Source organism: Squalius cephalus (assembly GCF_949319135.1).
Source record: "Squalius cephalus genome assembly, chromosome: 17".
Lineage (NCBI taxonomy): Eukaryota > Metazoa > Chordata > Actinopteri > Cypriniformes > Leuciscidae > Squalius > Squalius cephalus.
Genome location: NC_137138.1, coordinates 3,807,081 through 3,821,149, shown reverse-complemented (window position 1 = coordinate 3,821,149; position 14,069 = coordinate 3,807,081). Strand labels below are relative to the sequence as shown.

The 14,069-nt window shown below is 37.2% G+C and overlaps 2 protein-coding genes across 3 annotated transcripts in view; both read left to right on the top strand.

Moving 5' to 3' along the window:
• Positions 1-6,014, top strand: part of LOC307144905 (uncharacterized protein) — a 90,563-nt gene extending 84,549 nt beyond the window's left edge. For both annotated transcript variants that reach the window (XM_079847634.1, XM_079847633.1), the window contains exons 2-3: positions 3,011-3,130; positions 3,816-6,014. In XM_079847634.1, coding sequence (XP_079703760.1) covers positions 3,073-3,130; positions 3,816-4,855 — 1,098 coding nt within the window. In that variant the 5' untranslated portion in view covers positions 3,011-3,072 and the 3' untranslated portion in view covers positions 4,856-6,014. The remainder of the gene's footprint in view (positions 1-3,010; positions 3,131-3,815) is intronic.
• An 803-nt stretch (positions 6,015-6,817) lies between these two features.
• LOC307144897 (uncharacterized protein) overlaps positions 6,818-14,069 on the top strand; it is a 47,726-nt gene continuing 40,474 nt past the window's right edge. The window contains exon 1 of the mRNA XM_079847605.1: positions 6,818-6,899. Coding sequence (XP_079703731.1) covers positions 6,842-6,899 — 58 coding nt within the window. The 5' untranslated portion in view covers positions 6,818-6,841. The remainder of the gene's footprint in view (positions 6,900-14,069) is intronic.

Sequence of the window (14,069 nt, the reverse complement as noted above, 5' to 3'; positions counted from 1 at the left end):
AATTTCTAAAAAAAAAAAAATACATTTGTCATACAAGATGGTCCATTAAATCATCCTTTATATGACACAAACAACACATTTTTAGTCGAGGTGTTTGATGCATTAAGATATTGAAGACTTTTTTTGCACCAGATGTTTTTCTATTGTAAAATTTGAAGAACGACAAAGGGCGATTCCTCTCATAATATGGACTCTGACAAACATCACTTAGAGAAGATGAAATTGCTTTGAAAAAGTAGATGTTCTGTGTGTCTGTGGCAATTCAGCAGTGACATGCCTAGTTTAGTTTTACAGCTGCTATCTAGTAGTTATGGAAGAAGGTTTCTTGTTATTTAAATTACACTGTGGTTAGGCTAAACCTTGTATTTTGACAAAAATTTGGATAAAAGTACAAAAATAGAAAAGCATCAATAATTAGCTGACTAATGAATTACTGGATTCAACATTGTGATAAACGTGCATTTTGTATAATATGTGAAATTACTGTAACGCCATCAGCGTTTCCCACTTTTTCAGGTAGGCTTTTTCCCTAAATGTCTCTTTTGACTTTTGAATGATAGCGAACGTTTGAAGAACGTCAATTTTTAAGAACATTTATTGTCAGATTACTTGTTTTAACTTAAACTTGATTTTGTAAATAAGCTACAAATAATATATTCAATCATGAAGTCTCCTCACATTCATTCTCTATAGTTCCCTCTGTCACATTCCTCCTTGATATTCCCAGGTGAGGGTCTTTGTCGCCTCAGGTGTGAATCACTGCATTATTCATGATGTTTCACACCCTCCCCGCATACAGCCATTCTGACACTAAGGCCACATCCACACGAAGCCAGAGCCTTCCCTGTCCAATCTTTTTTCTCTCTCTCGTAATTTCCATAAACACGTTGTCTCAAGAAATATCTGCGTACACACGAAACCACTGAAACCGATTCAAAACGATGTAGTATGTATGCCAGACCTGTATGTGGCGCTGTAATTTTGCCACAGAGATGCACTAAAAATGGAGAAGACTTGGACCTTGTTAACAATAGTAATAGGCTCAGTAGCTTCTTTTTTCCCCTCTTTTTTTAAACCAAGATCTTTACTGAATAATAAACAACCATAAATGGCCTGGTACAAAATATGAAATGTCTTTATCAGAATATAAAGAAATAAGGAAATAACATAAAAATACATTAAAGTAAATAATAAATAAAGAAATAAAAGAGGCTCAGTAGCTTCTGCAGAATGAACACAAGCATGACTAGGGTCAACACGCAGGGTGCTAAACATAAAGGATATCAGGGTGATATCATCATTTCACAAAATATACGGATTGGCCGTACACGAAAACGCAAGGGTGTCTTTTCAGATTTACTTGGACCCGGTTTAAAAAAATAGAGGTTTCAGGCTCCCAAAAGGCCGGATCCATCTGGACGAAACGTTGATACGATACAAAATGTGCGATGTCCCATTAAAACATTTGAATGGTGTTTGCTTGTGTCTTGTGTCTTGGCACGTTTGAATTTGTTGTAGTATTAATATGAATGTAGTCTATAATTTAACAGCAGGAAAGAAGGCTACATTCGTATAGTGTTTGCGTGTCTCAACGGTCACAAATAAAGCACACAAGAAGCTCATGGAGCGAACTTGTCAATCATCTTGATAGGTGATGTAGAGGAAACGCTGACCAATAAGAGGACAGTCACTCACATGTGACTTGCGTGAACACATTTTGGTAAGCTTTGAAAGGTTGTGAAAGCGAACCGTACCAAGAAGAAAATGCAACAAATTAAGTACCTGTTTCATAACAAAACAAACAATCTATAGGTGTGAGAGGTGTCGAGAGTCCAAATGAAATGGAACGTCACTGTTACGTATGTAACCCTCGTTCCCTGAAGGAGGGAATGGAGACGTTACTGTACCACCGCTGGGAGGCCAGGTTGCGGCTTGGCTCAGAAGCAAAAAGCTGAAGATGCAATTGCTCCTGCTGCTCATTATATACCCGCAGAGCAGCTTCTGCAAATCATTGCATGCCAATGTCCATTAGCTTGTTTAGTTACACTCGAAGTAAATTGTCTCTCTAAGCGAGATTCCTATTTGTCGGTCTGACGTAACTTTGAGAGACCGACTGAAATTGAATGGAGCTAGTAATGATACCTGAATCAAATTTTGAATAACATTTAATATAATTTAAGATCTGAATGTTTATATCTTATACCTTTGACAAACCTTTTTGGTAAAATATAAAATTAAAATTAAACAGATTTTGTGTAGTCATGATTCCTGAATGAGTGATTCTTAAGAGTCCGTTCATTTACTGAATCATATACTGAATCAAAACACTTATAAACCGACCAGGGCAGTTACAGAAACAATTCAGCTCAGATTGGATCCTGAATCTCATGTGTGACTTGAAATGAACAAATGTTGTATGTTCGGTTCTTTTTAATGAATCAAAAACAATCAGTCATAGCAGTTATTGAAATCATCTCACTTTGATATTGAATCCTAATCTTTCACTACTGAATCTTATATTGACTGGTTGTTTGTGTTTAGAACCACGTTTAAAGATTATGAGTTGTGTTTCTAGTAATCCTGATGACGCTGATTAACTGGTTCAGGTGTATTTAATGTGGGTTGGAATGGATCTACACTGACCAGCGCTGAGTTTCCTAAAACCTTCATGAGCCTTAGTTGATTTTAGAGAACATGGTCATCTGTGGACTTTAAGATCAGCTAAGCTTACGATGGTTTTTATTCTGACAAACTATAACTTAATATATACAGTAGTATCTCAAAAATCAGCTAGGTGAGTTGGAATTTGAAGTTAAAACTTAAATCATGAATAGTTTTTAAATTATTACTTGAGCGAACATTTGCACCTGAATAATTGAGAGAGATTGTAAGTGTGATGATCATCTGCTAAATGAGCAACTATGACCACAATTCACTCCTTCAGTCAGTGAAGCTCCCACAGCCGTTCATGAGAGTTTAAATGCTGGGGAATATTCCCATCTTCCCACAGGAGAAGAAGCAGCAAGCAGGAGGAATTACTCCAGGAGAAACTACGGACATACTATTGTAAAGATGGAGATTAAGGAAGAACCCTGCAGAATAAAAGATGAAGATACAGAGGAACAAATAGGTTGGTGTTTTCCTTCATTCTCTTTAATGACTGATGAGGAACATTAAGATGAAAACTGACATATAACTTTACATCCAAAACTATATACTAGTAGACTCAGAAGTAAACTAGATTTTTGCTAAATTAAGAATGAACTTTTTTTTCTTCTTTGTTTCTCGTTTGTCCTTTTTTAAAGGGATACTTCACCGATTTTTCATTTTAAACTATGTTATTCCCTTAACTAAGACAAGTTGATACATACCTCTCTCGTCTCATTGCGTGCACTCAATCGCTCTGGCGCGCGGCGACACTTTGATCGCACTTAGCTTAGCCCAGTTCATTCATTAGGGACCAGACAGAGATGAAGCTAGAAGCGATCAAAAACCTTCACGTTTTCCCTATTTAAATACAGTTACACGAGTAGTTACACGACCAAGTATGGTGACACAAAATAAAACGTGGCGCTTTTCTAAGCGGGTAAAAAGAAAACTATAATATATGGCGGAATAACATTTGGGACTCTGGAGCACTTCGACGGAAAAATCCTCTCCCTCTCACTTCTGTCATTAGAACCAACGTGCGATTTAGTGCACGCACTGAGACGAGAGAGGTATGTATCAACTCGTCTTAGTTAAGGGAATAACATAGTTTAATTTGAAAATCGGTGAAGTATCCCTTTAAATTGAATTTAATATGTTGATTTCAGACCTGGTGGAAGTGAATGAAGGCAAACACCATTATTTCACAAATGAAGATGAAAAACTGACATATAAAAATGAAGACAAACATCCGTTTCCAAAATCTCATCATTTCAAAAATGAAGATGGAGACGCAGTCGTTTCAAAGACTGAAGAGAATTTCACACAAAAACAAGCTGGAAAATCTGGAGTCAAAGGATCTTTCACCTGCTCTGAGTGTGGAAAGAGTTTCATATATAAATCATATCTGAACAGACACATGATAATTCACACTGGAGAAAAACCGTTCACATGCTCTCAGTGTGGAAAGAGTTACAATCAGAAAGTAACTCTTAACAGACACATGATTATTCACAGTGGAGAAAAACCGTTCACATGCTCTGAGTGTGGAAAGAGTTTCAGTCATAAAGGAACCCTAAATGATCACATGAGAGTTCACACTGGAGAAAAACCGTTCACATGCTCTCAGTGTGGAAAGAGTTTCAGGTACAAAAACTCTCTCGATAATCATCTGCGCCGTCACACTGGAGTGAGATCATTTAGCTGTGATCAGTGTGATAAAACATTTGTTTTTGAATCAGACTTAAAAAGACACATTACAACTCATACTGCTGTGAAGCCTCACTTTTGTTCTTTTTGTGGAAAGAGTTTTTCACGACAGCAACATTTAAAAGGGCATGAGCGTATTCATACTGGTGTGAGACCTTATATGTGCTCTGACTGTGGGAAGACCTTCACTACATCCTGCCACTTAAAAACACACCAGAGAGCTCATACTGGAGAGAAACCGTACAAGTGCTCAAACTGTGGAAAGAGTTTCTCTCAATTAGGATTCCTGAGAAGGCATGAGAAAATTCATACTGGAGAGAGACCACACAAGTGCTCACACTGTGGAAAGAGATTCACTCATTTAGCAAACCTGAAAGAGCATAAGGTAGTTCATTCTGGAGAGAAATCTTACAAGTGCTCTTCATGTGGAAAGAGTTACACTCGGTCATCTAGACTACGAAATCATGAAAAAAAGCATTGCCAGAAGTTTTCTAAGTGAGCAAAATTCAATTTCACATCCATAATTTACAAATATTCTACTTACAAATAATTTGACATTCAAATAGTTACAATAAAGTGATTTAATCTAGGGCTGCCCTCATTTTAAGATTTTTCTAGTCGACTATTCGTCGTTCATTTCGCCGTTTATTATTAGACTAATCGCATAGGTATATTATTGAAGCCAAATCATAATGATGAGCCTTGTAATTGCCTATACATAGCCTAATCAAAAGTAATGATTATGAATGTTGTGAAAAAACAGCAAGGAGACTGTCTGAGCATTTTAATGATTGATAATTGATTATTGACAATGCTTATTTGTATCTCAGCAGAATAGTGCATATACCTATATGAGTGTTTCATTACATGATCTTAGAATATTTGCCCATGGACCTGTTTCCCCTTTGAACCATAATTTGAAACCATCAACTGGTAGGATATATCCAATTTTCTTTTGTTTTTCGGACTCAAAGGACTTTGATTCATGGGTTTTATTGATTTTTGCTTCTGAAATGGAGAGACTGTTTTTTGTACAACTCTTTAAACTGAATCGTTTGATTCACAAACTCTGATCAACTGAGTCGTTTGATTCACAAACTTTGTTCAACTGAATCAGTTTATCTTTCCAGCATTTCCAACTCATATTGTTGAACATACTGCTTTTACTATTGAAAGAAAAGGTGGTTTATTGGAAGGAATTCTGAATTGCGTTGTGTTTTGAGTCAAATCCAATATCTGATTACATTTCTTTTTGTACATTTTGGTTATTGAATGTATTTGTTTTATTATTGTAGGTTACTTGGGTCAAGGTGAAAGAAACAGACACAGTATTGATTGACTGACTGTTAGCAATTGTTCATATTTGTCATTCATTTTTCTGAAACAAACCATGAAGTCTTGTTTGTCTCCTTGGTTACCATTATGAGTTCTGTGTTTCAACTGTGTTTTATTATCATCTCGTTTGTGTGTGTTTTATAAGTTTTACCCTCACAGTCACTCTTTGTCTGGTCCCCTTTTATGTTAGAGGTTGAGTTTTGTTTGCCTGCCTTCGAAGTGGATTATTAAAAACCTTTGACACTTGATCATCATCTTCTTGTTCTTCCTTCAACTGTGTGTGACAATTGTGAGTGTACACAAATAAAACTTGTCAGTTTTGAATGATGTATTGGGCTACTTGTGATGTAAGACCAAAAATGACTGAGTATTTTAAGTTAAATGCAAGTGATCGTGCCTTCATACTTCAGCTTCCACGCTCTGCACAAACACTTGGATATGTGCCTAATAATAGACAAGCGCACATTTATCTAGGTTAATGTTAGAGGAGCGTCTATTTAAAGTTGCTGGCTTGCTACTACTTGCATGTTTCAAATAAATCATATTTAAGGTTGATGGTTGATAGGCAAACGTTTGGATTTCCTGCACGACATAATGTAATTCCCACAAGGACCCGCCAGTAACGTGACCTCATGACTTCGCCACAAGTTTTATTTCTTCGACTAACCGACTAATAACATTTTTGGTCGCCTAAGCCTCTTCTAGTCAACTAACGATTAGTCGACTATTTGGTGGCAGCCCTAATTTATTCGGAGAAGGTAATTTGCTAAAATTAGTGGTGAAGTTTGAATATGGTGACACTTTGACACTCTTTTCACAACTGCTGTAACATGGTTTATAATAATATGATTAAACTTTACTGCCCTTTAAACACTTGTTTTGTTGCATTACATTTTTAAATAGTAATAAAATAGTAATTCATCATAGTTTTTAAATGACTACTTGAGTGAACATTTGCACCTGAATAACTGAGAGTGATTGTAAGTGTGAAGATCATCTGCTAAATGAGCAACAATGACCACAATTCACTCCTTCAGTCAGTGAAGCTCCCACAGCCGTTCATGAGAGTTTAAATGCTGGGGAATATTCCCATCTTCCCACAGGAGAAGAAGAAGCAAGCAGGAGAAACTACGGACATACTATTGTAAAGATGGAGATTAAGGAAGAACCCTGCAGAATAAAAGATGAAGATACAGAGGAACAAATAGGTTGGTGTTTTCCTTCATTCTCTTTAATGACTGATGAGGAACATTCAGATGAAAACTGACATATAACTTTACATCCAAAACTAGATACTAGTAGACTCAGAAGTAAACTAGATTTTTGCTAAATAAAGAATGAACTTTTTTCTTTGTTTCTCATTTGTCCTTTTTTAAATTGAATTGAATATGTTGATTTCAGACCTGATGGAAGTGAATGAAGGCAAACACCATTATTTCACAAATGAAGATGAAAAACTGGCATATAAAAATGAAGACAATCAACATCTGTTTCCAAAACCTCATAATTTTGGAGATGCAGTTGTTTCAAAGACTGAAGAGAATTTCACACAAAAACAAGCTGGAAAATCTGGAGTCAAAGGATCTTTAACCTGCTCTGAGTGTGGAAAGAGTTTCATTCAGAAAGGAAATCTTAACAGACACATGAGAATTCACATTGGAGAAAAACCATTCACATGCTCTCAGTGTGGAAAGAGTTTCATTCAGAAAGGAAATCTTAACAGACACATGATTAGTCACACTGGAGAAAAAACGTTCAGCTGCTCTGAATGTGGAAAGAGTTTCAGACGTAAAGGAAACCTAAATGATCACATGAGAATTCACACTGGAGAAAAACCGTTCACATGCTCTCAGTGTGGAAAGAATTTCACACTGAAAAGCACTCTCAACTACCATCTCCTCTCTCACTCTGGAGTGAGATCATTCAGCTGTGATCAGTGTGATAAAACATTTGTTTCTTCATCAAACTTAAAAACACACCTTAAAGTTCATACTGCTGTGAAGCCTCACTTTTGTTCTTTTTGTGGAAAGAGTTTTTCACAACTGAGCTCTTTAAAAGTGCATGAGAGGATTCATACTGGTGTGAGACCTTATGTGTGCTTTGACTGTGGAAAGAGCTTTAGTACATCCTGCAATTTAAAAACACACCAGAGAGTTCATATTGGAGGGAAACGGTACAAGTGCTCACACTGTGGAAAAGGATTCGCTCTGTCATCTAAACTACGAACTCATGAAAAAAAGCATTGCCAGAAGTCACATCCATGATTTACAAATGTTCTACTTATAAATAATTTGACATTCAAATAGTTTCAATAAAGTGATTTAATCTAGGGCTGCCCTTGTTTTAAGATTTTTCTAGTCGACTATACGTTGTTCATTTTGGCGATTTATAGACTAATCGCATAGGTATATTAATAAGCCAAATCATAATAATGAGCCTAGTAATTGCCTATACATAGCCTAATCTACGCTCAAGTGCACACATAAAGCTTGCCACAGCGCACTGGCAAAAGTAATGATTATGAAAGTCATGAAAAAACAGCAAGGAGACTGTCTGAGAATTTTAATAATTGATTGATAATTGATTATTGGCGCTGCTGATTCGTCATCTGAGCAGAATAGTGAATTCAGTCGGTTCATTTAAAAATAGACATTTCAAGCTTTCGATATATATATATATATATATATATGCATTTCTCATGTCTGCAAGGAAAGTTCACACTGAGTTTCGGTTTATTTTGTGACGCACTCAAGTTCACAGAGACAGCAGAAAGAGCATGCTGATTGTTTTCTTTATTTTACAAAAGCACAACGTTTAGTTATTGTTGTCCCAGACACTCATTCTCAGTTTGTTTTCACGAGTTTCCTGTTTCCCTTTGTTCTATTTTCCCGCCACTCGTTTTTCTCCTTGGTTACCATTATGAGTTCTGTGTTTCAGCTGTGTTTTATTATCATCTCGTTTGTGTGTGTTTTATAAGTTTTATCCTCACAGTCACTCTTTGTCTGGTCTCCTTTTATGTTAGAGGTTGAGTTTTGTTTGTCTGCCTTTTTGGACTGCCTTCGAAGTGGATTATTAAAAACTTTTGACACTTGATCATCATCTTCTTGTTCTTCCTTCAACTGTGTGTGACAATTGTGAGTGTACACAAATAAAACTTGTCAGTTTCGAATAACGTATTGGGCTATTTGTGATGTAAGACCAAAAACGACTGAGTATTTAAAGTTTTTTTTCTTCAATTAACCGACTAATAACATTTTTGGTAGCCTAAGCCAACTTCTAGTCAACTAATGATTAGTCGACTATTTGGGGGCAGCCCTAATTTATTCTGAGAAAGTAATTTGAAAAAATTAGTAGTGAAGTTTGAATCTGGTGACACTTTGATTAGGCATTGCCCTTCTCTTTTCACAACTGCTGTAACATGGTTTATAATAATATGATTAAACTTTACTGACCTTCAAACACTTGTTTTGTTGCATTACATTATTTTATTATTTTTTTCAGGTGAACTGTGGCGATATACATTTGTTCTGTTTTTTGCCCAATATCTAGTCCGGGTTCATCTTTTGCAAGGTAATTATTGCAAAATGTTTTTGTTTAAATGTTTTGCAGTAGGTGATGCCATCAGCTCATTAACTAAAATAAATAGGCCTAATCATAAAACAGCCCTTCTGTGTTGTATTAGGCTGTAAATTAGTGCTGTCAAATAGATTAATTGCAATTAATTGCATCTAATGTAGTTTACCTGTTGGGTGTGATGTTTAATATCCACTGACAACCTCTGTAGTCCCACTAATAATAATATAATAATAATTTGTTACATTTATATAGCGCTTTTCAGGGTCCTCAAAGCGCTTCACATATGGAAGGGGGGAATCTCCTCAACCACCACCAATGTGCAGCACCACCTGGATGATGCGACGGCAGCCATATTGCGCCAGAACGCCCACCACACACCAGCTTACTGGTGGAGAGGAGACAGTGATGAAGCCAATCAGTATATTAGTCAGGGGGCCAAAACTGATATTAAAACTTTGTTGGACACTTTTTGGTACAAGTATACAACCTATCCAGTATTAATATTTAACCCCTCAACATGTGTTCTAGCCAGGTTGTCAGCTTAGAAAATGTTTTTTTGTCCATTTTAACACTAGATTCTTAAAAGTGGTAAAAGCGGATTTTTTTCCCAAAGTGCTTCCATTTTCTTCCATGTTACCTATTGTAATTTTGGGCAAATGTGCAATATAATCCAACTTATGTGCAAGCATGATCATTAAAAAATAATAATCAATAAATACCACAAGAGTATCACACCACAAGGGGCACTGTTGTGTCAGCACAGCTGTGATTTGGCAGCAGATTGAGGCAGCAGATCCAGAGAAGATGATCACAGCAGGTGTCAACAGTACAGTCTGAACAAAACTTTATAAAGGAGTGAATCACACAACAGATTAACTTGATCTATTTGTCTACACAAACATTTACCTCAAGATTATACCATTCTACCATCAAATGTTGCCAGAAACAGTTAAGCTAAACTGTTTTCCAACTAGCTATATACTTACCAGACATACACTCACCTAAAGGATTATTAGGAACACCATACTAATACTGTGTTTGACCCCCTTTCGCCTTTAGAACTGCCTTAATTCTACGTGGCATTGATTCAACAAGGTGCTGAAAGCATTCTTTAGAAATGTTGGCCCATATTGATAGGATAGCATCTTGCAGTTGATGGAGATTTGTGGGATGCACATCCAGGGCACGAAGCTCCCGTTCCACCACATCCCAAAGATGCTCTATTGGGTTGAGATCTGGTGACTGTGGGGGCCATTTTAGTACAGTGAACTCATTGTCATGTTCAAGAAACCAATTTGAAATGATTTGAGCTTTGTGACATGGTGCATTATCCTGCTGGAAGTAGCCATCAGAGGATGTACATGGTGGTCATAAAGGGATGTAAATGGTCAGAAACAATGCTCAGGTAGGCCGTGGCATTTAAACGATGCCCAATTGGCACTAAGGGGCCTAAAGTGTGCCAAGAAAACATCCCCCACACCATTACACCACCACCACCAGCCTGCACAGTGGTAACAAGGCATGATGGATCCATGTTCTCATTCTGTTTACACAAATTCTGACTATACCATCTGAATGTCTCAACAGAAATCGAGACTCATCAGACCAGGCAACATTTTTCCAGTCTTCAACTGTCCAATTTTGGTGAGCTCGTGCAAATTGTAGCCTCTTTTTCCTATTTGTAGTGGAGATGAGTGGTACCCGGTGGGGTCTTCTGCTGTTGTAGCCCATCCGCCTCAAGGTTGTGCATGTTGTGGCTTCACAAATGCTTTGCTGCATACCTCGGTTGTAACGAGTGGTTATTTCAGTCACAGTTGCTCTTCTATCAGCTTGAATCAGTCGGCCCATTCTCCTCTGACCTCTAGCATCAACAAGGCATTTTCGCCCACAGGACTGCCGCATACTGGATGTTTTTCCCTTTTCACACTATTCATTGTAAACCCTAGAAATGGTTGTGCGTGAAAATCCCAGTAACTGAGCAGATTGTGAAATACTCAGACCGGCCCGTCTGGCACCAACAACCATGCCACGCTCAAAATTGCTTAAATCACCTTTCTTTCCCATTCTGACATTCAGTTTGGAGTTCAGGAGATTGTCTTGACCAGGACCACACCCCTAAATGCATTGAAGCAACTGCCATGTGATTGGTTGATTAGATAATTGCATTAATGAGAAATTGAACAGGTGTTCCTAATAATCCTTTAGGTGAGTGTATAGCTAGGCTAATTTACTTTCATAATTACTAGCTTACTTACTAATAGGTAAATTAAGTTTTGTGTAGACGTGTAATGGAAACATTATGTTTTTAATTTATTTTCTGCACAGCAGCCTATTTTACAGTCTGCTATAGCTAAAAGTGTTAATAAGTTTGTTAGATAGCAAAGCCCTCAGCTTATGTCAGAGGACATTGTAGTGATCCACTCAGAAACCAATCAGACTAGTGTAGTGAAAGATTTCTTTGCCTTCAGATGAGATAACATGGATCCAGAGGGAGCTGTAAGCCTAGCGTCCAAAGAAAAAACAAATAGGAAGAGATATTGATTGGGAAAAATGTTTCATTTGTCAAGACAAATATGGAAAATACAGCCAAGATAAAGCCCTTTGATTGAAGTGATTTTTCAGTAAGTGGTCTCTTTCTGGAGATTATTGTAGTATAATATTGTGCAATATTTTTGCAATATAATAGACACACACCATTATTTGCATTGCGCTTAGCTTGACCTTGCTTATTCAATCCATTCAGTCTCAAAGGGATGAGACTGACAACCTGAGAGCCAACCTCTGCCAACCTGAGAGCCACTGCTTTGATGTGGAAAAACATACCTTTGCCATACGACTATTACATAGTTATTACTACTAACTAGTTACTAACCCCTAACCCTAAAGAAGTGAGAGAGCAGTTTTGTTAGGATGGAATTAATAACTATAGTGATATGTGAATTAAATATAATTTGTGTTACAACCTGGTACACTAATTAAGTCAAATAGCACCATAGGGGTCGGCAAGTAACTTTGGCCGAGGGCCAATATTTTTTTTAGCCAGTAGGTGGCGGGCCAGCTACACAGAGTAGGCCTATGTATACAAATTAAATACTCTTATATAGGCCTATAATCGCAGAATATGATGGGTCCGTCACTGTCCGTGGATCATTCGTTCAATCGTTTTTTCAAATTAAAACCAAAAATAAAAAGATGAAAAACGACTTGTTTTTCCATTATTTATTTCCTGAACTAAAATGAAAAAACAAATAACGACGGGTTTTCTGATTGTGCTCAGATCAAAAATAGAAAAAATGTATTACTGGATTAGACTAATTTTAATTTTTATTTTTTATTTTGAATTTAACACCTTAAGCATATATCAAGGAAATAATTTAAAACAGATCAAGTACTATTGTGGTAACAGATTACAGCCATTTTAATAAAGGTGTGAATCATGCCTCATTCGCTTACAGTCCGACTTTGGAACTTTATTCCTTTTTTATTATTATTATTTATTCGGGACACACACATACACACCTAAGGTTTAAGGAGGTCTGTCAATATAAATATTACGCTATTTTAACATTGTAGGCCTACTGTCAGCAGAGAAAAAAATGCCAAAGAAAAAAATTATGAAATATAAATAACATAAATTAAATAGGACAAAAGCAGCCTATCACTCAAATTTCTAAGCAACCTAAACGAAAATCATATTGCCCTACTGACAAATGAAGTAGGCTATTTTCTGCCGAACTATTTCAAACATCCTTGCAAAAAAAGAATGTTGTTGGCTGACAATGGTTTCAGTACCAAACAGCTCCTCAGAGCTAGGTGTAGCCTACAGGTGGTCAGAATTAAGTGCGGATACGCTGTCAAAAGGTGTTGGAATGGGCTATTGTCAGTCAGACCGCCCGCTCCGTCCAAAGTACACCAGAGTTCTGACCGCTACAGTCTTTTGACGCGCGAATGGACACAAAGTGGTCAAGCGTAACTAGACGTGGCAGGCGCGAATTTGACGCGCTATTCGCGTCCGGTTTGAACGTACAGTTATACTTTAAAATGTAATCCCGCGCCGCATGATTCCCTATGTGTGTTTCACACAGTATGCGGCGGTGAAATCGCCGCGCGACTACGGCTTTTCTCAAGTATTGGAAGAGTTTTGTGCAGCATTTAGGACTTCCATAATAATCCGGCGGGCCAGAAAATATTGCTGGCGGGCCAGTTTTGGCCCGCGGGCCGCCAGTTGCCGTTCCCTGCCATAGACCATCATTTACAGTTCTAAATTTCCGCCTTGACATTAAAGTATTATAACTTGTGCAGCATTGCACTGTCTCTCCCTACAAGCTTTAAACTTGGCTTGACTCATTTCCATATATATGGGTTCTGATTGATAGAGGTTTTGGGATACTAGGTTATGTTTCCAAGCTGATATTCACTTTGAAAACTGGTTCTCTTTAGGCGGAGATTGTTTTTTTTCATGTTCTAGTTCTGTTGTCTCTTACACTGTACAATAAATGTTCATTCTGACACTTCAGCAGACATCCCATGAGTGTTGGCTTTCATTTGATACCATTTTTATGAATATGGTCCTTGTGGTTGTGGAGATATTCAACATTTACTGTTGGCATGTCGTGTTGAGCAGGAAACCAAAAAATTGGCCTGAAATTGCTTGTACAAGTCACAAAAAAAAATATTCAGCTTGACAACCACCCTAATATCTTACCTATGGGTGTCTTCTAACTAAAAAAATAGGGTGACAGCTTGTACCAAAACATGTCCGCAAAATTCTTAACGGAAGCCCTTTTCAGAATTGGCCCCCT